The sequence below is a fragment of the Stegodyphus dumicola genome, chromosome 2 (assembly GCF_044657685.1).
Source record: "Stegodyphus dumicola isolate Sdum_Otavi_A_Nest chromosome 2, ASM4465768v1".
Lineage (NCBI taxonomy): Eukaryota > Metazoa > Arthropoda > Arachnida > Araneae > Eresidae > Stegodyphus > Stegodyphus dumicola.
This window is the reverse complement of record NC_140769.1, coordinates 93,239,040-93,262,492: the sequence shown is the minus strand read 5'-3', so window position 1 is coordinate 93,262,492 and position 23,453 is coordinate 93,239,040. Positions and strand designations below refer to the sequence as shown.

At 31.3% G+C, this 23,453-nt stretch overlaps 1 protein-coding gene across 1 annotated transcript; it reads left to right on the top strand.

Annotated features, from left to right (window-relative positions):
- Nucleotides 1–4,336: 4,336 nt before the first annotated feature.
- Nucleotides 4,337–21,739, top strand: LOC118202780 (zinc finger X-chromosomal protein-like). The gene is made up of 3 exons (XM_085810201.1): nucleotides 4,337–4,406; nucleotides 15,433–15,657; nucleotides 21,444–21,739. Exons 1-3 carry the CDS (start codon nucleotides 4,337–4,339, stop codon nucleotides 21,737–21,739), a joined length of 591 nt encoding a protein of 196 aa, XP_085666327.1.
- The last annotated feature ends 1,714 nt before the right edge of the window (nucleotides 21,740–23,453 follow it).

The window sequence follows — 23,453 nt, the reverse complement described above, 5'->3', positions numbered from 1 at the left end:
AAAAAGGAATTTTTTATGTATTTGCATCAGCTTTTGCTATCACACAATCTTTCTGAAAAATGTCATCTTAGGCTTGCCTGCTGTAACAGTTCCCTTTCTAAGGCATCTGCTGATGATAATCAGAGCATATCACAGTTTATTTCACCAAGTTTGACTTTTTGTTTTGTTTACACCAAATGGTTTTGTGCCCACAGATAGGATCAAAGACATCTTCCTCTAGAGCTGCATCGTGAGGGGCCATAAAAATTGTAGCATGAATTGAGGGCAAAGCTCCTTTTCTTTCAGCTATGACAGGAAAACCTGTAATATAAAATTAGCTGTAAATATTTTTGTAAATAATGGTTTCTTCTCAGATTGTGTTACAACTTATATCTAAAATGAAATAAAAATATATCTAAAATGATAATAGAGTTGCCTGCCACAGTTCTGACAAAAATATTTGCTGGTCTGTTTTAAGAATATCCTTGGTGATAATGTTTTTGTATTTAAAGAATCAGTAAGATTTTGAGTTAAAGACATGCACTAAGTCTTTTCTGCTGGAAATTTGACAAATGAGGAATCATCCTGTTTTCTGATGTTTGGGAATTGCATCAATTATAAAGTCGTTTTCATTTGTGCATTTATTCAGAATATGAAGATGATTTCTTTGATGAGATCTTTAGGAATTACCTTGATTCCAGATTTGTTTTCCTTAATTTGTGTCATCTTCCAGATTACTAAGTATTATTATTTCTTTAATGCGAATCTCTTCAAATCATATGCTTTTCTGTGACTATGAAATGTTAGTGATTTGTGTAAATCTTATGACTCCAAAGGTTTTTTTCATTGTGGAAATTGTTCTGATTTCAAGATTGCAAGATCGTTTTGTCTTAAAATTGTATAAGTTGATCAGTTGTGTAAGTAAAATGATCTTTCATTGTTACATTGGCCAATATAAAATGCAACACAAGGAAGATTCAAGCATATAAATATGCAAATTTGGGGGAATGTGTAGCAGAACAAATCATGCAGATGTTGTGAAATGCAAGTTGGTCACGTAATTACAGCATGTGATAAAAAGGAAGGAAACAGCTGATGAACTAGCAGTTGCTACCCTCTTCAGCTTAGGGAATCCATAATTTGAAGAAATTCGACATACTAGAAGACATGTAAATGAAGAGATGCCTGGACAATGACACCCTATACGCAGTTCCAGCAAATGAGTTTTTCTATGAGGGGTCAAACCATAGACTGAACATGGCTGGTTGGTTTTCCTGTCGTATTGCTGCTGAAATGCATGTAGATGTATCCACTATGCATAGAATTTAGTCTAGATGGATCGATGAAGGAAATGTAAATAGTCAAAGACCAGGTCTATCTAGATGTACTACAGAATGTACAGAATGACACATACAAAGAGAAACATTGGCAGCCTCACAGTTGACTGCTGTAGACATTTTGAGGCATATGCAGGGATCTTTGGATTCTGCACCCTCTGGGAAACTTCTTGACGTTTGGCTGAAAGCTCACAAGTTGCTCCTTGCGAAGAGTGCCATTAGAGTCAAACCATCAACACGAAAGACTGCAGTGGTGTCTTCAAAAGCTTTTTGAACATCCAAAATCCACAATGTGGTATTCAGTGATGAGTCTCAAGTTTGTTTATTTGATGATAGTTACCATTTAAGAGTCTGGAGACATTGAGGAGATAGAACAAATCCGATTACTGTTGCTGAAAGCCATACTGTTCATCAATGTGGCATCATAGTTTGGAGTGCCATTGTTCATGACAGCAGGTCACCCCTGTTATGCATCAAAGGCACTATTGACAGCATGGCAATATGCTGATGAGGTGCTACAGTTATACCAGCTTTGCTACCTTACTTTCAGCAGCTGCAAAATGTTATTTTCAAACAGGACAGTATGACACCACACACAGTATTCATTAGCAGACAAGCCTTGCAGCATGCCCCATTGTTTCCTTGGCCTTCGATGACCTCTGATTTTTCGCCAATTGAACAACACATCTGAGATCTCATTGATCATCATTTGTCTGTTTTGCCTCAACCATTTTATCAGAGGATGAACTTTGGAGGATAATTTAGAGCATATGGGCTTCCATCCTTCTGGATGCTATCCTTATGGTAATTGAATCCGTACCTCTGAGGGTTGCAGTTTCATTCCCCACAAGAAGTAGTGATACATCTCACTGATTCCCTGTATATTTCAACACTGTAAAAATGTATCTTTGTATAAATAACATCCCTTATTTGTGTATGCATGATCAGTCTTTGTATCAGCTGAGATCACATTCTACCCAATCTTTTATGGTTGCATTTTCCATGCCAGGCAGTGTATGTAGAGCTTCATCTAATGAAATTTGTCAAATGTAGTAAGTACTTTTATTTTTACTGTAAGATATCACATGTGCTCAAAAATAGAGATAAAAATCCATTTGAAATTATGATTTAGAAAAAGATTCATAACTGTTACTGTTCTAATTTATTCTGTTTTGCTTACTTTTAATACTGATAACAATTGCTTTAATTATGGAATTAAGCTTTACTAAATTGAGCAATGACTCAAAAACTGAAATCAGCATTATTATGTGTGTGTTTTTTTTAATATTAAACTTTAGTATTTATGTATAAGGAAATATTACTGTTTTGGAATTATTGAGTGTTTATTTTTTATCAACTTTTGGCATAAAATCCATTCCTGCATGGAATTACTGAGTAACTATTTTTTATCATCTTCTAGCATAAAATCCATTTTTTTTATGTTTTATTGATGATATGTATTGATTTTAATGCTTTTAAGTACCATCATAATTGTAGATAGTTACTTTTTATAGTACCTAATAGTAATAGAAACAGCAACAGTAGTGTTACAATAGCAGAAATTAAACCAATTTAGTGCAGTCAAGAGTATAATTAGCATTGCCATGTCTGTAGAATTATCGTTCATAAATTTTCATTACTGTTAAAGTTAACATAGTATTAGTAACACCAGCTGTTATGGACATGCTCATCACTATCACCAATATAGAAATATTGTATATTGAATTGTAATAGAAGATCATTTCACAGTTTGTATAGTTATTATGTATTAAAATTTTAGTGATCAAAAATTAAATCAGTTTTATAATTGTAGAATTATTGTTCATTGGTTTTTTATTACTGCTAAAGATAATTTTGATACCCTTACCTCTTTCTTGTTAGGGTTTGCTATTGATCGGTCTGAGTATATAAACTGAATTTGATAAGAACTTTACGGCTACAAAATGGCATTTCTGGGCAAAGTGATAAAAAGGTCAATGTGTGTAACCTAATCATCCTTGGAGTAAATGATTGTACTCACTAAGATCTGCACTCTGGGGCTCTTAGCTCTAAGGGAAATCACACACTAATCTGCTTCTTATTTAAGATCCTTCTGGGTGAATATTGTGATGGATCAGAATTCAAACAACTGCCCTTCTCTTTTATCCTTATGGATGTGAGAAAGCCTCATATTCTTTGGCTAAAGGTGTGGCTGACAAGTTTGGTCAAAATTTAGGCTCAAATCTGCATTTTGAACTTCTTCCTATCTGATATGCATTTAAAAAACTCAGTAGTGCAAACAGCCCTAATGGGCCAAGGCCAGCAGTGCCCCGAAATCTGCTTTCATGACCATGGGCCCCGGGGTGCATAAGCATATGCCCTGAATAAGTGGTCAGCTTGTCGCAGGACACCCAGTGTTTAGTACCCAAGTGAACTTGGTACTCATTTTATCGACCCAAGAGATGAAAGGCAACCCAGGACCTGCGGTGCTGCTGCACAATGCACTAGTCACTGTGCCACAGGGCCTCGATATGCATTTAAAAGTTTATGACTATGACCTCACAGTTGCTGTGATTTATAGGAGCTGGTTGTTATTTAATTGTATATTCTAAAGCTTATAGAACTAAGATCCCTAATCTTATGGAGAAGCTAGCTTAGAAAGAGTTTTTAGAGGGTTTTTGAAAGCATAATAAATTATACCAGACTTGAAGCTTCTCTAGTTCTCTTCCTTGAGACTTTCACATTGTCTTGGAGGTTCACCACACCCCTGCAAGTAACGAATAATGATTGTTTCTGTTTTTAATGTGTGTTACATATGTTTCAAATACAGGTCTGCAATGATGGTGCAGCCTGGTGATAGCAGCTTATAATGCATCACTTTGCGACTCACTCATCAGACAAACAACATGATCTTACATGCTCTCAGAGGTGGTTTTGAAGTGGGAGAGGCAGGCTCACATGAAGACAACTATTCTGTAGTATACTTGGGAGTGCTGAACTGGATCCATTCCCCCCCCCCATTTATGAGTACTTCACCCAGTATGGTTGTGTTGCTGTGTCAAGGCAGCAACGACAAACAGGCTAATCATTGTTCCATGTTAGCTGCTGATGGTATGTGAGATACCCACATGCTCAACTCGTATACCTCCCTACTAGGTAGGTGAAGTTTAACTCTTTCTTCGGAAACCTGGAAGTATTCAGCTAGTTCATTATAGGTGTCACTTTCTTCTCTGTGGCTTTGTTCAGGGCTCTATCATCGAACAACTGTAGTCACCTACTGCAGAGTTTATAATAAGGGTTCAAATTTTCCTACATGAACTTCTGAAGCCAATGCCTGGTGGGGCATTCATTTGCGACAACTTCCCCAAAGGCCTGGTGTATTTGACAAACTTGAAACAGCTTCTGATAGGGTCACCTCAGTCAGTAATAAACAAGAACAAGTTGTTTTGATACCTCAATTTCTGGAGATTTCAATTTTGACACTGGATGAGTTGTGATTGCTGTGTGCACAATATGTCTGTATTGATGAAAATCTGTATTTACACTGGTGGTCTCAAGCTTTTTTGCTCCATGCATCCCTTTCATTACTGCTAGATCATTCCCTCCCCCTTTCCTTCCCAAAACTTTAAAAAAAATTGCATATGCATTTATTTAGGTTTATATTATTTTTTAACATGTTTTATAAACTAAGCAGTTAAAAATATAGGTAATGCTGATGAATACCAAAACTTGAATAAAAGTAACTTTTGATATTCATAAACTGAAACTAAATTCCTAACCGATAAATAAAAAGCTGACTAAATTCCCCCAGGGGAAAAATCTCCCCTTGTTGAGAGCCCTTGGGTTACACTAACCCTCATTGCTTCTGCAGTGTATGAATCACTTCATTTCCTCCCTGTGAGTGCTGCATTAAATGGGACATCAAAAAAGATAACTTTTTGTTTACCTGATATCCTGTATCAATGACAACCTGATAAGATTTAGAAGGATTTTATTTTTGAATTAAAATACTAACAGATGGCAAAACAGTTTGGATATGATGAATTTTGAAAAATTGACAGATTTAAATGTTTACTAATTAGTCAAACTGTTGGATCAGAAGCAAAGTACCCAAGCATTTGCTGGATGACAGTGTGAAAAATTACTTGTGTTATCGAGCATGCTCAATGACTACAAAAATAACATTTGAAAAAAAAATTACATTGGTGGTTGATATGTTCAATAATTACAAAGACTTCAGAAGTATTCCAAAGAAACCAGTCAATGTGGAGCATCTAGATCATAAAAAGAAAGAGAAAAATCTGAATGTTCCTGCTAAATATACAAAAAGGAGTAAAAGCTAAGATGAATAGCTTTCTGACTTAGAATTGATGTGGAGCATTGAGATTAGACAAAGTTCTCAATGTAGCATTGAGATGTAATTTGTTGAACAAGGGCTAAAACCTAAATCAATTACTGTTGCAAATAACATTCAAAAATAAATTTTAAGAGGAAGTTTATTCTTTTTTTTTTTTTTTTTTTTTTTATGAAGTGTGTAAGCAGGCACTCAGTCTGTCTCCAATTGTGGCACATTATTGCATTACCCTGAAATTATGAACCCTTTGGATTTAAAAGCAGTGTAAATGAAAAAATTTGTAGATTCATGCAAAAGTATAAAGAAGGAAATAAGTGCATGCGTCCATGGAAATGTCATAGGTTTGTTCTGGAGACCTTTTCAAAACCTGACTTTGAGGTAAACTCAGAGTTGAATTAACCATTAAGCAAAATAAGCATGTGCATCAAGGAAAGGAGGTATCACAAAAAGGTATTTAGGTATTCAAGAAGGGGCCCCACAAAAATTCCCTTTGATGGTTTTATGAGAGAATATGTAGTGCAGCTAAACCAAGACTGAGAGAAAAAGAATGAAAAAAAAAAAAACATGTAAATATATGTGGAGCACCAAAACCTTTTAGTGCTTAGGGCCTCTAAAAGTCATAATCCAGCCCTGAGTAAACCGCAAATATTAGTGTTTTAAAAGTCATGTCTTGAATTTTTAGTCGCTTTAGTAGTGTATGTACTCTAGATTTTGAGATGCTGAAACATTTCTGATTGGCCCATTTTTTTTTAAGTCTACACATGTTATTATTTATGATTTTTACACTTAACATTTTGCATGAGGAAATTAAAATTGATATTCTGGTTTTGAATTATGCAATCTGCTATGGTGATTTTAGCTTTCAAGTAAATGTTAAATCTGTGATCTAATGATTATTTTGTACTTAATAAAGGAAATAGTACACATAAGATGTCTAGTATAAGAAAATGCCTTACTTGTTGATTTCCCAACATTTATGTAACACATACTACTGTGGACCAGCTGCAAGCATAGACAACAGTTAAGTTGTTCTCACAGGCAACAACTAATTAAAAATATATTTCATTTTTAATTATTAATATGTTTAATTTATTGGGGGTGCAATCTGTACTGATTGGCTAGGGTGCTAAAGGAGCCAAGCTTGCACATACTATATAAATCTTGGCCAAAAATCACATCCTGTTAGTGATGCAGAAACATTTTAGCTGTGATGATATGCAGTCTGCTGTAACATCTAAGGCAGTTTAGTGTTACTTGTAGTTAAGCTGGTCTGCCCCTAAGAATGCAATTTGACCATTTGAGTATTCCTAACAGTTTGGTCAGATGTGCTCAAATAGCCAAATTGCTAATTTGTGAAGCTTGTTGTAATTTTATATTTCATCGTTAGGAAAATTCTAATATTATTCTAATATTAATTCTGTTATTAAAAATATAGTTCTATTGTGACATTTTTTTTTTGCTTGTATCTTTCTAATTCGTGTGGCACATTAACATTAATCACTCATAAATTTTTGCTTATGAGCATACCATATATAAATTAATGTGCATACCATATGTGAATAATAAATAATAACATGTATTAATAACATATGTAAACAAAATGAAAACATACTTTAGTCCTCCAATGAAATAAAAAATTGCATTTGGGTTGATTATATAAGTGGTGGAAATTCAGGCTTCAGACCTCATGGTGAAGCCGTAAGAAACTACACATATCAACTAATATTGTTAAAAAAATAAGACTTTCAAAGAGTTACACCCATGCAGAAATATGCAAGTAGAATTCATTTATAAGATTTTGCAAAGTGACCATTAAAACAAGACATTAAGAAAATTGGGGCTATAAATATATGACTTATAATATAAATGTGTCTTTAAATATAAAATCTCTGCCCCCCCCCCAAAAAAAATGGTCTTTATTCACTAAAATTAAAAACAATCTTTAGAGTTTTTGAGCTTGTGTATGGAATTTGTAAGATATATACAAGTGTTTTAAGTGTTTACCATAAATTTCTGGATGTAAGCCAAAAGGTAAAAATCTTTTTGCAAAAATTCAACCCAAACCAAAAAACTTATGTGTAAGCCAAATTTATATATATATATATATAATTATAATTAATATTAATATATATATATATATATATATATATATATATATTCAAAATATGCAAATAATGTGGTTCTTTAGTGTAGTTAGACCCATGCAGGACCTCCGTTATTTGTCCATTGAACAAGGTAAAGATGAGTGCATGTTTAAATTCAGTTGCCACTCAAAAAATAGAAGTAGGATATGGAAGGAAAGAACACTTGTAATATCAGTAGTTTATCTTTCTTAATTCTTCCAGTTTCGGAGCATATATAACATTTGGCGATAGCAAAATGAATTTTGTTTTGATTCTGAGTAGTAACTATTCTAGAACAATCTCAAGATTTTTGTTTTCTCTTCGGTTGCACTCCCACTTTTATGAATTGTAAAATGCAATTCTTCAATTCAACTGTATAATGAATAGTATCTGGGCGGCACTGCATTTTCTGCTGGTTTAATCCTCCAAGGGTTATCGATGTAAAATTTAGCATAGAAGGATAGTTTTCTAATTCATTGCACACAAAAGTTTCTGTCAGTTCCTGATGGATTCGATTCTGGGTTGGAAACATATTGGAAGCAAAGGAGCTGATTTAGAAAGGAAGAGGCTGATTTTGGAATTATAGTCAAGAAAATACCACCTATTCATGACATCTTGGAGATTGTAGGGTTTCAAGATCAAACCTGTAATGCTCAGAGTATTAAAGTAAAAGTTTTTATTTTTCCTGAGCAATGTAATAGGCAGAACTGAAGATGGTAATGTCTCAAAGGTAAATGACAACAATATGGATAATGAAATGTAGCATAATAACGTTCATCTTGATTTTTTTCTAGCAAGAAGAGACTTCCAAGTTGATTATTAATATTAAGAAATTTAGTTAATGTACTATATTAGGATCAAATGAAATAAAAAAGTTCAATTATTTAATTTATGTATTATTTTTATGAGAAAATTATTTATAAATTTGTTTGAGTCTCATATACATGTTGACTCCTAAACTTCAGTAGTAAAGAACTTGCTTAAATTTGTCAGCAAATACTTAAAAATACAAAATAATTGAATAATAATTTGTAAAATTATTAAAACACATAAAATTAAAAAACTAAAATTAAGAACTAAGTTTTCTAAGCTAAGAAAACTCACATTTCTTTTATGTATTGTAGATTTATAGCATAACTCTTTGTCACTCAGTTTGCAGTATATTTGCATATATGCATGCATACATACATACATACACATATATATGGGATTTTCAAGAAAGATTACAACTAAATTGTTGATCATAGGCTCATTTCAAATTAAAATGGAATCAAATAAGGCAAGCTTTCATATTGTAATTTTGGCCATGTAACACGTAGTAAAAATATTTAAAATTAAAACTTTTCTCTGTCTGTAAAGTTTCAGTTAGTAAATTTTTGGTTATCCACCTAGTATAATGTACAAATTTAAAAAATGGAAAAATTATCAGAATTACACAACTTAAAACCACTTGCACCTCCCCCCAAAAAAAAAAAATTCTCAGGGATTTAATTCAAATTCTGGCATTTTTAAAGAAGGTAACTAAAAACTATTGCTTCTAAATGGACATTTATGTTTTACAGAGTAAACAACCCAAAATAAAAATGTTTGATAAAAAATATTAAATTAGATAGAGGCACATCATTAATTATTTGCACAAGTCTGTTAATCTGGCTAAATATTAGTTTCTAAAAGAAAAATTATAATTTCATTTTTGTATAATAGTGAATCCCAAACTATCATAATTATACTGAAATCGGAGATTGTAGAATTAACTAATATAAAATAACTTTCAGCCTTGAATTTTAAAATATTGCCAAAAAAAAAAGGTTTTTTTATTTCATTCTTTAAAAATATTTCTTAAAAATGCATTCAATATTAAAGAATTTAAATTGAATTTATGTAAAAGAGAAAAGTAAATTTTCATTGATGGTTACTGTATTTGGAACATTCACTTTGTGGAGTGGTAAAATTCAGTGTAACTGTGGCAGAAAAGTATCTAGTGTGGGCTCTGCATGTGTCTGAGTATAAAAAAGTGATTGCCTTTTTTATACTCAGACACATGCAGGACCCACACTGGACTTTTTTGCCAGTACAAAGTGGCCAGCAAACTCTGCCACTCAAATTCTGCACCATTGGTTTTTTTTCCTAAATTCTAAAAATTTTACTGCCCTTAAATTCTGACATTTGGTGTGACCAAGCTGAGTTTGAGACTATATAACATTATAATCTGAAAACCTATTTAATGTGATTTATTTTTTAAACTGGAACTATGTGATTGCGACCAACCATTCAAGAGATTTCAGGCATTTATGAAACACATGCGCATGTAGTGCATGAGTAGAATACATGCACATTACGAGTATAAATATTGCATTCAAATATGAATAAATTATTTATTCAAGATTTAGTCATATCTTGGATGAAAATAGAATTTTAATTGTATGTTATAAATAACAATTGAACTTTAGAGAGTAGTTATGCTGAAATGTACAAAATTAATTAAACTATCATATGTGATTTCATCCATGTATTTAAGCTGATTTATATCATGTTTTATTATGAAATATGACCTTAATTTTTCAGAGATTGATGGTTACTTTTTTCAGCTTATTTAATTTATTTAGACATAAATAAGTAAATAGTGGAATTATTTAGATTTAACTGTTTAAAAAACATTTTTTTTTATTATTTTTTTTATTTGGTAATATTTATACTATTTCATCTAAGCCCTTCAACATTAATGTAAGTGAATAGTGAGCATTCTATAATTTATTGGAAAATTGATTTTCTGTAGAAGGTTAGTATTAGTAATATGATAATTGAATATTCTGTAACGATACTTAATTTGTGTTCTGTCTCTCTCTTTATGTATGTGTGTGTATATATATAATACATAAAACCCAATAATTCATAATAATTTATAATAAAACTACATGCACATATGAGTATATAAATAAGGAATATTATATATATATATATATACCAACCTACGTATGTATATATATATATATGTGTGTGTGTGTGTGTGTATATATATACGTAGGTTGGGGCAAAAGTCATGGCAACTATTTTTTTTCTTGAAGATACCAGTCCGGTTTGAAAATGTGACAAATACATATAAAAGGACAAGATCTTAACTACATATGTGGACAGTGAATAGAACTGAAATGTCGCAACACACGAATTTATTACAGTAGTATACAGGGCAATATGGCTTTCACAATGCAAAAGAATGATAACACAATACACATAAAGTTGACATTACAAGCCTGGGCCTAAGAACCCTGAATGTAGTCCCCTGCTACTGTCACCACACGCTGCGAATGATGTGGGAGGCGCTGAATACCATCAGCCTCAGCATTTGCCGCACCATGTCTGAATCGGGTTGTCTGTTGGCGCACAGCATTAGCAATGTCCTCTCTTGTTGCAAACTACCTACCACATATTGGTTCCTTAATCTCGGGAATGAGATCAAAGTCACAGGGGGAAAGGTCAGGAGAGTATGGTGAGTGTTCCAAATCTTCCCATCCCCAACGTCGGAGTAGTTGCCGTACACACTCTGCTTTATGTGGTCTTGCATTGTCATGCAGAATTATTGCACTGTGCACAAGATCCGGACGTTTATCCCGAACGCCATGTCATACCTGTTGTACCAGAAAGTCCCTGTAGTATTGTGCGGTCACTGTTCTGCCATGAGGAACAAAGTGGCAAACAATGACACCCCTGATGTCATATGCGACGATCACCATCAATTTGACTGGGGAAGGATTCTGACGGACCTTCTGCTGCCCTGGTGATCCAAGATGTCGCCACTCCGCAGACTGACGTTTCAGTTCTGGTTTGTATGCCGTGGCCCAAAATTCATCGATAGCGACTATTTGTGACAAGAATTGATTGCCATCCTGTTGCCAGCGTGCAAAGTGGTCGGAGCATATTTCATAGCACACATACCTTTAAACTTCCGTCAGTGCATGCGGTACCCACCATGAAGCGATTTTGCATAGCTGTAGCTCATAGCGCAATATCCTGTGGATAGTGCGTTTCTCGATGCCACTTGCCCTCTCTAACTCCAGTAATGTTCATCGTCTGTCTTCATCCATGAGGTGCTCGATGGTGGCATGTGCCAAGTCGGTCCACACACTCATCGGTCATCACGAACATTGCTCATCACTGATTGATACACATCCTTGCTGAAACTTTCCTACCCACTGTGCTACTGTATGATATGGTAGGGCATTATTCCCAAGGGCTTCTACTAATTCACTGTGACATTCCATCACATTTCTTCCTTGGAGAATGGCTAGTTTGATGTAAGTGCACTGCTCAACACGGGTTACTTCCATCTCACATGACACTCACCAACTGACTGATTTCAGAGCCCTCGCTACCACCGAGCCATCTATTGTTCTGCATACACACTATGCCTGCAGAACTTCCACGCGACACATAAATGTTTTGTGATCCATTCACATATCTACAAGAAAAAAACAGTTGCCATGGCTTTTGCCCCAACCCTCGTCTTTAGTATACAGTGAAAAGTCGTTAATTTGGACACCCATAATCCGGACCTCAAAACTACAAACTTTCTGCGCATGCCTTTAAGACCTTTACGGCTGCGAATATGCTTGTGTGCGTGCGCAAAATACGTTTACGAGTGCACGTTTAATGTATAACGGATGGTATAAGCTAAGCTAAAATTATCTAATTATCTATTTCAGTTAATGTTGCAGATTGCGTTGTTCCTTAATCTTCGAATTGGATCCGGCTTATTATTTTTTGCAGACTGTTAGAGCAATTTTATAAAAGTAAGCTTGAACTTTCGATTATGTCAAATAGAATTTCTGATATATATTTATTAATATGTAAAGGATCTACAAAGCGAAAGTATGTTTCGAAGTTCATTAAACAAAAAGTGGAATTGCTGCAAAAAATGATAAAGGCATATCCTTTGTTTATCTAAACTTTAACGTTTGTTTATCTAAACTTTGTTTATCTTTAACGCCGCGGCGCGCAACTAATTGGAAGTTGATCTGTCAGCACTATCCTTATCTTCAGGGCAGATGTTTCTAATTTATTTGGCTTATAATTCCTTACTAAATGTAGTATTTCATCTCGATGTACTCCGTCTTTGATATGATTTAAATCAAATTCCTCGTCATTATAATTTGCTTCCGATAGCGAAGAAAGTGACAGAGGTTATTGAAAACGAAAAAATTTCGATTGACAAATTAGTCGGTAGACACAGCAATTATAGGACTTGAACAGCAGAACTTTGTAACTGAACAAGAAATTATGTCTGTTTATAGAATTAAAGAGAATGTATTATCACATCTCTATGTGCTCCGTCTTTGATAGGATTTAAATCAAATTCCTCGTCATTATAATTCGCTTCCTATAGCGAAGAAAGTGACAGAGGTTATTGAAAATGAAACAATTTTGATTGACAAATTAGTCGGTAGACACAGCAATTATAGGACTTGAACAGCAGAACTTTGTAACTGAACAAGAAATTATGTCTGTTTATAGAATTAAAGAGAATGTATTATCACATAAAAAACGAAGCAACTTAAACAACTTACATTGAAAGAAATGTTTAATAAAGTAAACAAATAAATATTAAGCTTTTTTTGTAAATTTTGATACCCTTTAGATCATAATTGTTCTTTATTTCATAAATTACGGTTTCATATTTTTAATTTTATAATTTCTGCATGCCATCTTACCAGATTTAAACTGATGATCTATAATCCAGAAAAATCGATAATCCGAAATCTCCGAAGTCCCGACGAGTCTGGATTAACGACTTTTGACTGTATAAGGAATACATATATATACAAGGATATGTAAATGTATAAGGAATTGACAGCAACAACAACAAAAAAAAAGTAAGTGCTTTGAAAGATTTCACTTTAAAACTCCATTTCTGAACTAAATGTGATCAAATCCTTATTCTTGATGAAATTCCCATTTTGCATACAATGTGGTAACATCTAATAAATATACCTTGAAATTTGTGTTTTATTTTTAAATATTATTGGCTGTATTTATTTGGTGTATGAATATTTCAAGTACTCCTGTAAAATTCTGAAAATGTTTATTGATTGCTTTTGACTTTCATCACCAACTTATTTCAGATGCAATTGATTTGAAATTTCTGTCAGGTACTTTGCTGCAATCAAATAAATAGCTTAGTTTTGTTTCTACAGAATAAAAGAAATTTGATGTGTATCTTTTAAAGCATGTGAGAAAAGAAATATTGTGATAGTGATTTCTTTTTAGATTGGATCCTTTTTCTGTATATTCATTGAATTCATTTTATTTTGAAATAATGATATGACATTTTTACCCCACAAACAGACCATGTTAGCAATAACAGTTTAATTAAGATTTCTGTGGATAATTTTGCGTTATATTTTTTGCGTCTGTATTTTACATACCTTTAACCTGTATGTAAAATGCATACCTTACCACTAAGGTATGTATTTTCATACCTTAGTAGTAAGTAGTACAGTTTTCACTCAGTGTAGCACTGATTCTGTTGATTCTGTTTGTTTGTTTATAAATCTCTAACTAATTTGCATGCAGTCTAATTAATATTTCAGATCTGACTAGAAGATTTATTATAATTAAATTTCTCATATGCTTAATGAGATTGAAATTTAATGAATTAAGGAGATCACTTAAAATATTTCATATCAGAAGTATATTTGTCAAACATCTGCAGCAGCAGATAAATTTAGTAGAATAACATTATTCTATGTTATTATTTTAGGTCATTATTCACTACTCTAGAATTGGTTTTCCTAGTGAATAGCATATTGTAGTGTTTATTTTATGAAAAGTAATTTCTTGATTTACTGTATTAAATACCATCTCAGTTCATACCAGCTAAATAATTGGCTGATCACAAAACTGCTTCTATTGCCTTAAATGCTGATATCATAGGAAATGATTAATAACTTGTAAGCAGCAAAACTTAATATTTATTTTTTCAGTTCCATAAGCTTTTTCCCTATTTTCTTCATTTACTATATGCTAAAGGCAAAATTATTTATATTGATAGATTTTTATTTATGAAGATAGTCCTATGAGGTTTCTGGTGTATGAAGTGCTATTTGAATAACAGTCAGTCTTCTGTAACTTAGAAAATAATAGAAGAAATTAAATTACAACTTACTGCTGTGTAAATTAATTTAAAAATTGCAATTTTAGTAGTAGAAGCTGAGTATAAAATTCTAAAATGTGTTTACAGCTATGTTAAAGACTAAAACTAAAAACTGTCTTTAAACATGATGCTAGGATTAGCATTTGAAACAAACTTATAACTTCAAATATGATGTCTATAGCTACAATTCTTGGCTACTAACTCAGTTTGCTGATGAAACAAATGCAAATACAGATAGTCACGAAAACTCAATCAGTTTGGTACTTCTCACTACTGACTCTGAACATGCATATTTCAGTGCTTCTCATATTAAATACTAATTAAATGTGAAGCCTTTTTTAGAACAATGTTGCATTAAAAAAGAGAGGAGTAAAGGGTAACATAATCAAAAAACTTCTGCTTTTCGTAAATTTGTTAAAGGATTGTATTAATCTCAAATAAAAATTTGTAAAGTGCTTTTTTTGTAACTATCATGTAGTTTATACAATAGTATATCATTTCTTTTATTTTTAGGATTTGTCTGCAATATTTGCTCAAAATCCTTTTCTTCGACATCTACCTTAACAAAACATAAAGTTTGGCATCATAAATCCGAATTTCCTCCTTTCAAATACTACTGCAGTCTTTGTCCATATGCAAGCAACAAGATCTCCAATTATAAAAATCACATAGATGTCCATTCCCGAGATAGACCTTTCCAGTGTTATCAGTGTGGAAATGGATTTACAAGGCTTGCAAGTTTGAATAATCATCTGATTATACATACAGGAGAAGAACTCATTTAATTTATTAAATTAAAATAATTTACTCATGATTATATTCATATATGTGAAAACTTTCAATAGTTTTTATTAATTAATATATGTAAAAATGAAATCATTTGGGGAGTTGGTTGTTGTAATTGATGTAAATGTATTTTAATTTTCTTCACTTTATGAAAATACTAATTTTAGGGTTTCCTAAAATACTTTGTTTATATTGTCATTCAAAATATATGGCTAGCCAAAGTTCTTGAGTGATTAAAGGGGAAAGAGAGCTAAGAGATCCTTGGACTATTCCCAGGTTGCTCTTCCTCAAGTTTATGTGGAACTGCACAGTTAGTGTGGTGGGACTATACCTGTACAACCTGTGTTGAAGAGCTGGTGTCTCAGACACTTATACTGCTGCTTGATTTGTAATCTGATTTTGCATAATTTTCATCACCATTAAAATTGAAAAAGAATAACATGCAGAAAATATACAAAATGGTCCTAAATATTTAGTGCGATATAAAACTCTGAAAGATTTTAACATGTAGATATGATTAACTTTTATTGACACTTGAAAAGAAATAAATATCATTAAATTAAGAAATTTTAGGAAAAAAATAATCACTTTGTTAGGAACTGCCGTATATTTCCGAATATAAGCTGATGCTTGTATATGCCAAGAATGCATTTTTTCTTCAAAATTCAAAATCCATATATAAGCCGAAATGAAAAAACAAACTCCTGTAGTGTCCAGTGTTGCTATGAAGACAAAAATATTACCAAGTAAATAAAACTAATGGAATTTTTTTGAATCAAATCATTGTAAAAAAAAAACGCCAGATTCTAATGACAGTAGTTTTAACTCTGGTAACCCTTCTTGAAGCTAGCACATTTTTTCCATTCATTTGTTATCTTGTATATGATCTGTGACATATTTATCTTATTTTCTATGCAACTATATTTTTTGTCTGAAAGATGAGTGGGAAGAGAAACTCATACAGCAGATTTCAAACTGCATGTGATTAGGTTTGCTGAAAATTCTAACAACAGTATGGGTGCTTGGCATTTCTCGATAAATGAAAAACAAGTTCCAAAGCTGAGAAAGCCAGGTGCAAATTTCTCCATCAAGTCTTTCATTTTGGTGACAACACAACAAAACAACATTATAAACAATTTTGGAAATAAACTAACTTGTTTTCATAAAATAAATAACTCATTTCGTTTAAAATTAATATTTTTCATAACTAAATAAATAAAAAAGGGCAATATTTAACTATTCATCACTTGCAGCCGGCTAACGGAAAAGTGCCTGTACCTTTTTCAAGATTGGTGGATACATATATAAGCTGGCATCCTAATTAACAAATTAGAAAAAAAATTTAATTCTTCTCTTCTACATAGGAATGTACAGTGAGCAAAGTTTTCTGCAGTTGAAAATTATTGCTATAAGAAAAGAATCTGAGTGATCGATTAGCTTTTAAATCTGTTATGAAGATAGTTTCCAGTAATTGTTTTCTAAGGTTAAACATTTTATCAGAACTGAAATGCCATCAACTGTAAATCTGTATAAATAAATAAGTTTATAATTAGTTACCTATAAGCATTTATATATATATATATTTTTTTTTTTTTTTTTTTCTGTATGTGTCGAAAAAAAGTTTAATAAATAAATAAAAGAAATTAAGTTGTCGTTATTTATTGTTAAGTTTTATCTGAAAACTGAAAAATTTTTCCAAATTTCTTTAAGTAAGTTATTTAGTGGTTAGTTCAATATATTACAATTATTTGAAATAAGTATCTGTCTCAAAATTTAGCTGTCATTGTGTTTGTAACCAATTGACATTTCTGGCAGATGTCTTGCAGGTACCAAACTTTAGAATTCAGACAGAAAATAAATATTTTTTCCTTCTATATGTTATTATTATTATTTATGCATGCTTTGATATATGTTTAGTAAGTGAAACCCAGAATTCAGTCACTTTTTTTTTTTTTTTTTTTTTTTATTCTTGTAAAAAAATTTATCTTGGTGAAACAAAAGGCCATCCGTTGCTTTTAGCTTGTTCATTCAACTTGCATGTAATTTAAGTTTGAGACCATTGCTATAAAATATGAGTAAACAAAAAGATGCAGTATTTATGAATTCAGTTTTTAATGAATGCAAAGCATAATAAAATGTGTTTGAAATATGAAATGGTTTTCCTGTTTTCACTTCATTGTGCAAAGCAAAGGAAGTACTGTAATTGCAAAAAATGTTGGTTATCAGATTTCAATAGAAATATCAATTTTGGCCATTCCCAAATTCATTTTGACTAATTTATTGTATGTACATACAGACAGAATGAAGGGGTCTTTATTCCAAAATGGATTCAAAATGTGCTTTTTTGTAATGTCTGTACATATCTCACATAACTAAAAAACAATTAGCCATAGAATCTTGAAATTAATTTACATAATCTCTCAGAATTTAATTGATGTTGTAAATTGGTTTGCAGCAATAATTAATTATTTATTTGTATGCTGTTAAAATTTAATAATTTAAAATTTAAATTTTAATTAACTTTAAATTTGTTTTATACGAATAGAGAATGTTTGTAAAATTCAAATTTCATTCCTTGCAGGAATGGCACAAGAGAATTATTTAAATTTAATTTAACTTTACTTATTATATATATATATATATATATATATAGCTCTACATTAAAAAAAAAAGGCATTGATTAACCCGCGAGCGCGTGGGCTGGGTCCAATGGACTCACCTGATTAAAGAAACTTTTCTGAAAACGTACCTATTTTCCCCAAGTGGTTGTGGTTCAGTGTAGTCTCCTCGAAGGCCATCCTCTTTATGTTTCTGAAGTTTTTTGCTGAAAATTTGATTCGAAGTTTCATTTTAATTGGATCGGTCTTTCAGACCCAGTACGCCTATTAGCATTGCTGTAGCGTAGTTCATTTGTGGTAGCACGGAAAACTGCAAACAAGTGGCGTAATTTATCCTATAAGGAAGAAATGTTATGTTTGCAAAAATTATTAGATGTATCAGCTGCTGAAGACTCCACTGAAGAAACAGATGATGAAGGTTATAATGAATTTTTTATTTCTCATGATACTGACTCAGAAATCGAGATGCATTCTGAAAACGAAAATGAGAATAACATTTATTGCTTTATTGGAAAGACAAAAACACCTAATGGGAAAAAAAGAAAAAACGCCTAAAGCTGATGTTAGATATTACTAAATTGTCCGGAAACATCAGTAAGGCAAAATATGTGTAGACTCAAATGAATTGTGGGAACTTTTACTAAGTGAACAAATGTTGCTGAAAGTCGTCAGTTAAAAAAGTATTTATATTGCATTATTTCTAACAGCTTTGAAAGAGAGAGAAATGCTTGTCACTCAACTCTAATTGAAATTCGTGCTTTATTTTTGTGACATAAGTCATCTCATGTAACCGGCTTGGAAATTTGTCGACAAAACTATATGTCCTACAAACGTTTTCTTTTTTTTATCAAAATATTTGCATTTTGATGACATAGAAACTCACGTCGTCAAGAAAGAGATAAACGTTCACCTATAAGATATTTTTTGAAGATTTTGTGAATAACTGCCTTAAATATTACAATGTCGGTGAATTCATAACAATTGATGAAAAATTTGAAGCTTCTCGAGGAAGATGTTCTTTCAGGCAGTATATTCCTGATAAACCTGAATAACCTAAATAATAATATAATGAATTCCTAATAAATTCTATATTAATATAATACATTTTTCTATTCCTTTAAAAATATTTTATTTCATAAAAAATATTATGAAAATTAAAATTTTAATTTTTATAGTTTGCATATTTTTTAAGTTTGATCATAAAATTTTGGCATAAATGTAGCACTTTTACCTGAAGAGTAACAGTTTATTCTTCAAAAAACACGAGCAGGGTCTTTTAGAACCAGCGCGCGCGCTCGTGTGACTCAAAAGAGTGCATCCCAGGTTAAAATTAATTGTTAATCCTTACGAACAGTTCTGCAAAAATTATTCAATATCAAGCTTTTGAACACTAAAGTAAAACTTTACAAACAAAATTTGGCAGCATTCTGAAGTTTTCAAAATCATAAATCAACCCTGCAGTGTCAAGCACAGTTATATTTACCTTGCTATAAGATTAACAGAACATATTTTTAACTGCAAATTTATACCTGTTTAATTCCTAATTTACTTAATGTTATGTTTTTCTAGAGGAGTAGAATCATTTGTATTTTTATTGCTTTATATAATATTTTCAATGCTTTATCAAAAATGTGTCTGCAGTGTTTCCCAGTTTGCAGTCTACTCTTTAAAGTGCAATTTAAAATTTTCCATTCTTCATTGATTTATGTGATGATTACAGATTACGTTTTAGTTTATATTTGTTTACATGAAAGCAAATTGTTGTTACATTTCAATTTGTGTTTAATATATGCTATTGTGAAATATATTATTGTACTGATAATTTCTTCAACGTCCTACATCCTTGACATACGTTTAACCCATAATCAAAATACTGATTGTTTAAAAAGTGTGTATTGTGCATGTATTGCAATCATGACTGAAGTACAAAGCATTTTCCTTAGAAATGTTTACCATAATTCCTTGAATTCTGGCCACATTTTTCAAGTATCAGTCTCTTCCTATCTATTTAATGTTAAGTTAGTGCATATTGGCAGAAGATTGTATCTTCGTGCAAGCTGTTCTAAAAATGTGTCTGAACATTAATTGAAAACAAATATATTACTGAGCATAACAAATATAGTAGAACTAAATAAAATTCATAAATGAATAGATATATGCAAATTAAGATGCTGTGTGTCTCAGATTATTATTTTATATTTTCCCCCTATAATCATGTGGTGATTTGGGAAACAATAACTTGAAATTTTGAAAATCTTAAAGCATTGTCAGAAGCTGCTATATTTTACACTTTTTATCTGCCTATCTGTACTACTTTAGCTACAAGTTTTTTAATATCTTCTTTTTTTCCTTTCCCCTCTCCTTTCAGGTAAGCAGATTTATGTATTTTCCCCCAAAATAATCAAGTTCCAAGGTTGATAGAACAACCTTTTTATATTAAGATTAAAGACTACGAAATAAAAAATTCAAAGATGAACCTTGAAAGCTAAATAAATATTGATTAAGATATTTTGATTAGAACAAAAAGCTCAAAATAATTACAATTTGAAATTTTTAATTTTTTTTTATAATTGAATAGAATAATTTGAGCATTTTGCAATTTTGTGAAATTTTTTAAATTATTGTATGTATTGAAAATGAGTTCTGGATGATTCTTTTTGCCATAAATAGCAACTCAGAAGTATTGTGATAGGTCTGAAGTTCAGATTTTAATATTTTTGTATTTATGTTAAAGTTTATTTGATTGTAGTAAATTATGAAAATATTTTATTTTGAGAATTTTGTATATGCTGAAAATTGACTTCCATATTTTGTCTTTGCAATGATTTTTATGTTTTTGAGAAATGCATGTAATTTGCTTTTTATAAAAATATTCTATTTATTGGATATACTTGGGTCACAGTTTCCTCTTTTAATGATTGACTAATCTCCCACGCTGTGATAAATTAGTGTTGCCTAAAATTTTCATTTAATTTATGAAACTTTTAATTGAATTTGGAAAAAAAGAACTGAATCATGTATAGTAATTGACAGTGCACTGCAGTTTTGATTTATTGACTGTTTAATATGATAGTACATTTTAATAAAAAAATGTTAATATTTATGCATGTTTCCTTTCAGATGTTATTTGCAGAACTTGCAAGAAATGGTTCACATCTGAATTTACTTTAATGAAGCATAGAATGTGGCACCATAAGTCTGAACTTGGAGTTTTCAAATATAATTGTGACAAATGCCCATATGCTACTAATGCTAGTTCAAGTCTCAAAACTCATGAAGGCGTGCATGCACTTAATCGTCCATATAAATGCCGATTTTGTGGAAATGGTTTCAAGGCACTTAGCAGTTTAAATAATCATATAGTTATTCATGTTGGGGAAAAACTTCTTGTGCATCACGTTATGCCTCGTCATTAAATCTGTTTGTATTTTTTTAATGCTGAAGGTAACTTTTAGGAATACTCACTTTAATTTGGTTCAACACAAGATTTGTTCATTTTAACAGTTTGAATGAGGTGTTATGCATTTCTGATAAAAATAGATTATTGATTATTCATTTGTAAGTTTGTTATTTTTGCTTCTACTCTGTCCTTTCAGATATTATTATTAAGTTTTATTTTTCTCTCTTCTTTTTTAAAAATTTGTCACATTTTTTACATCAAGCGGAGAAAAACATTTATGTTTATTGCTCAGTTTGAAGTTTCATCTTGTAATAATGGCTTAGATTTTTGTTTGCAATTGTATTTTCAAGATGTATTTTGTTTTGCTATTGAACTGTTATACTTGTATTATCTTTCATAACTGTAATTTAAAAATAGGGAAATATATTAATTTAGATTATTAAATAAATATAAACAGGAAGTAAGGTTTTTGATAAAGAACCGTTAAAAAAGGTCTGTTTTAAGTTTAAGCTTAAAAGACAGAATTTTGTGGAATTAGTTGTGTTTAAGTAGGCTTTAGTGTCAGTTACCTACAATTATTTGCTTGTACATTCTGAATAACTAAGCATCTATAATGGTTTAAAAATATCATTGTGTTCCAGTTAATATAAATTATTTTGCAAGTTTCTTCTTTAGATTTATATTTCTATTAAAAGAATTATTCGATTCTCATTTAATATTATAGATTTTGATGTGTATGTTAAAAGTAAGATGAAAATTAATGGATATATGTAAGCGCACTCACACACACACACATGTATATACGTACATGATAATACTTTAAAAAATAAGTGTTTTATAAACTAATTTTTTAAAAAAAAATGTTTTTTGAATGCAGTATGATCATTACAAACTAAACCATGCTTGATTTATATGCTTGCACACACACACGCACTTTACAGAGTACAGGATCCAGATTTATTGAGACTTCACCGTTAACTCTAGGAAAATAGCATGTAGAAATTATAAAATTAAAAATATGAAATAATGAGGCATTTATGAGCTTGAGGGAATCAAAATTTACTAAAAAAGTTCAATATTTACTTGTTTGTTTTATTAAATATTTCTTTTTTTTAATGCATCATTTATATATATATATATATATAGGTATAATTTATTGTTCATCTACAAAGTTCCACTGTTCAAATCCTGAAGCTGTTGTGTTAAGAATTCATGCTAAATTGTCAATCAAAATATTTTCATTCTCAAAAACCTCTTAGCACTTTCCTCACTATCAGTAATGAAATTTTCTGGATTTAAAACCATGTGACAAATTTCGCTGTCTATTGTGACCACCATGTGGTTACCGCCAGCCATTCATTTAACTTCTGCTTCATCCTCGACACTACTTCTTATATATTACACAGTGCTCCTCTTGCACTATCTTTTACAGGCCAGGGCCTGCCAAATTTTTTTTCTTTTGCATTTCACCCATAAGTGGTACTATTTATGGCTTTACATGCATTGTTTCCCTTAACCAGAGTATTTGAGGTGCTGGTAAGAGTGTGATAATATTTGCGCTGACACTAGCATAGCAGCAAGTACCAAAGTTTCACTAACTATTGGCTGGTGACTAGCCATTGTCATTGCATTGGAAAACTTTAAAGTTATTGTTTTGTGTAATTTGGGAATCGCACTCTTCTGAAGCCTGAATTGAAGTTGCTATAGAAGGCAAGAATCAAATGTGCTTT

Bases quoted from the DNA above. Each gene is read 5' to 3' on its own strand.
- LOC118202780 (XM_085810201.1), top strand. From the start codon at position 4,337: ATGGTTGTGTTGCTGTGTCAAGGCAGCAACGACAAACAGGCTAATCAT. The intron at 4,407-15,432 runs GTATGTGAGATA...TTTTATTTTTAG, and splicing joins TTCCATGTTAGCTGCTGATG to GATTTGTCTGCAATATTTGC. The intron at 15,658-21,443 runs GTTTGAATAATC...GTTTCCTTTCAG, and splicing joins TGGATTTACAAGGCTTGCAA to ATGTTATTTGCAGAACTTGC.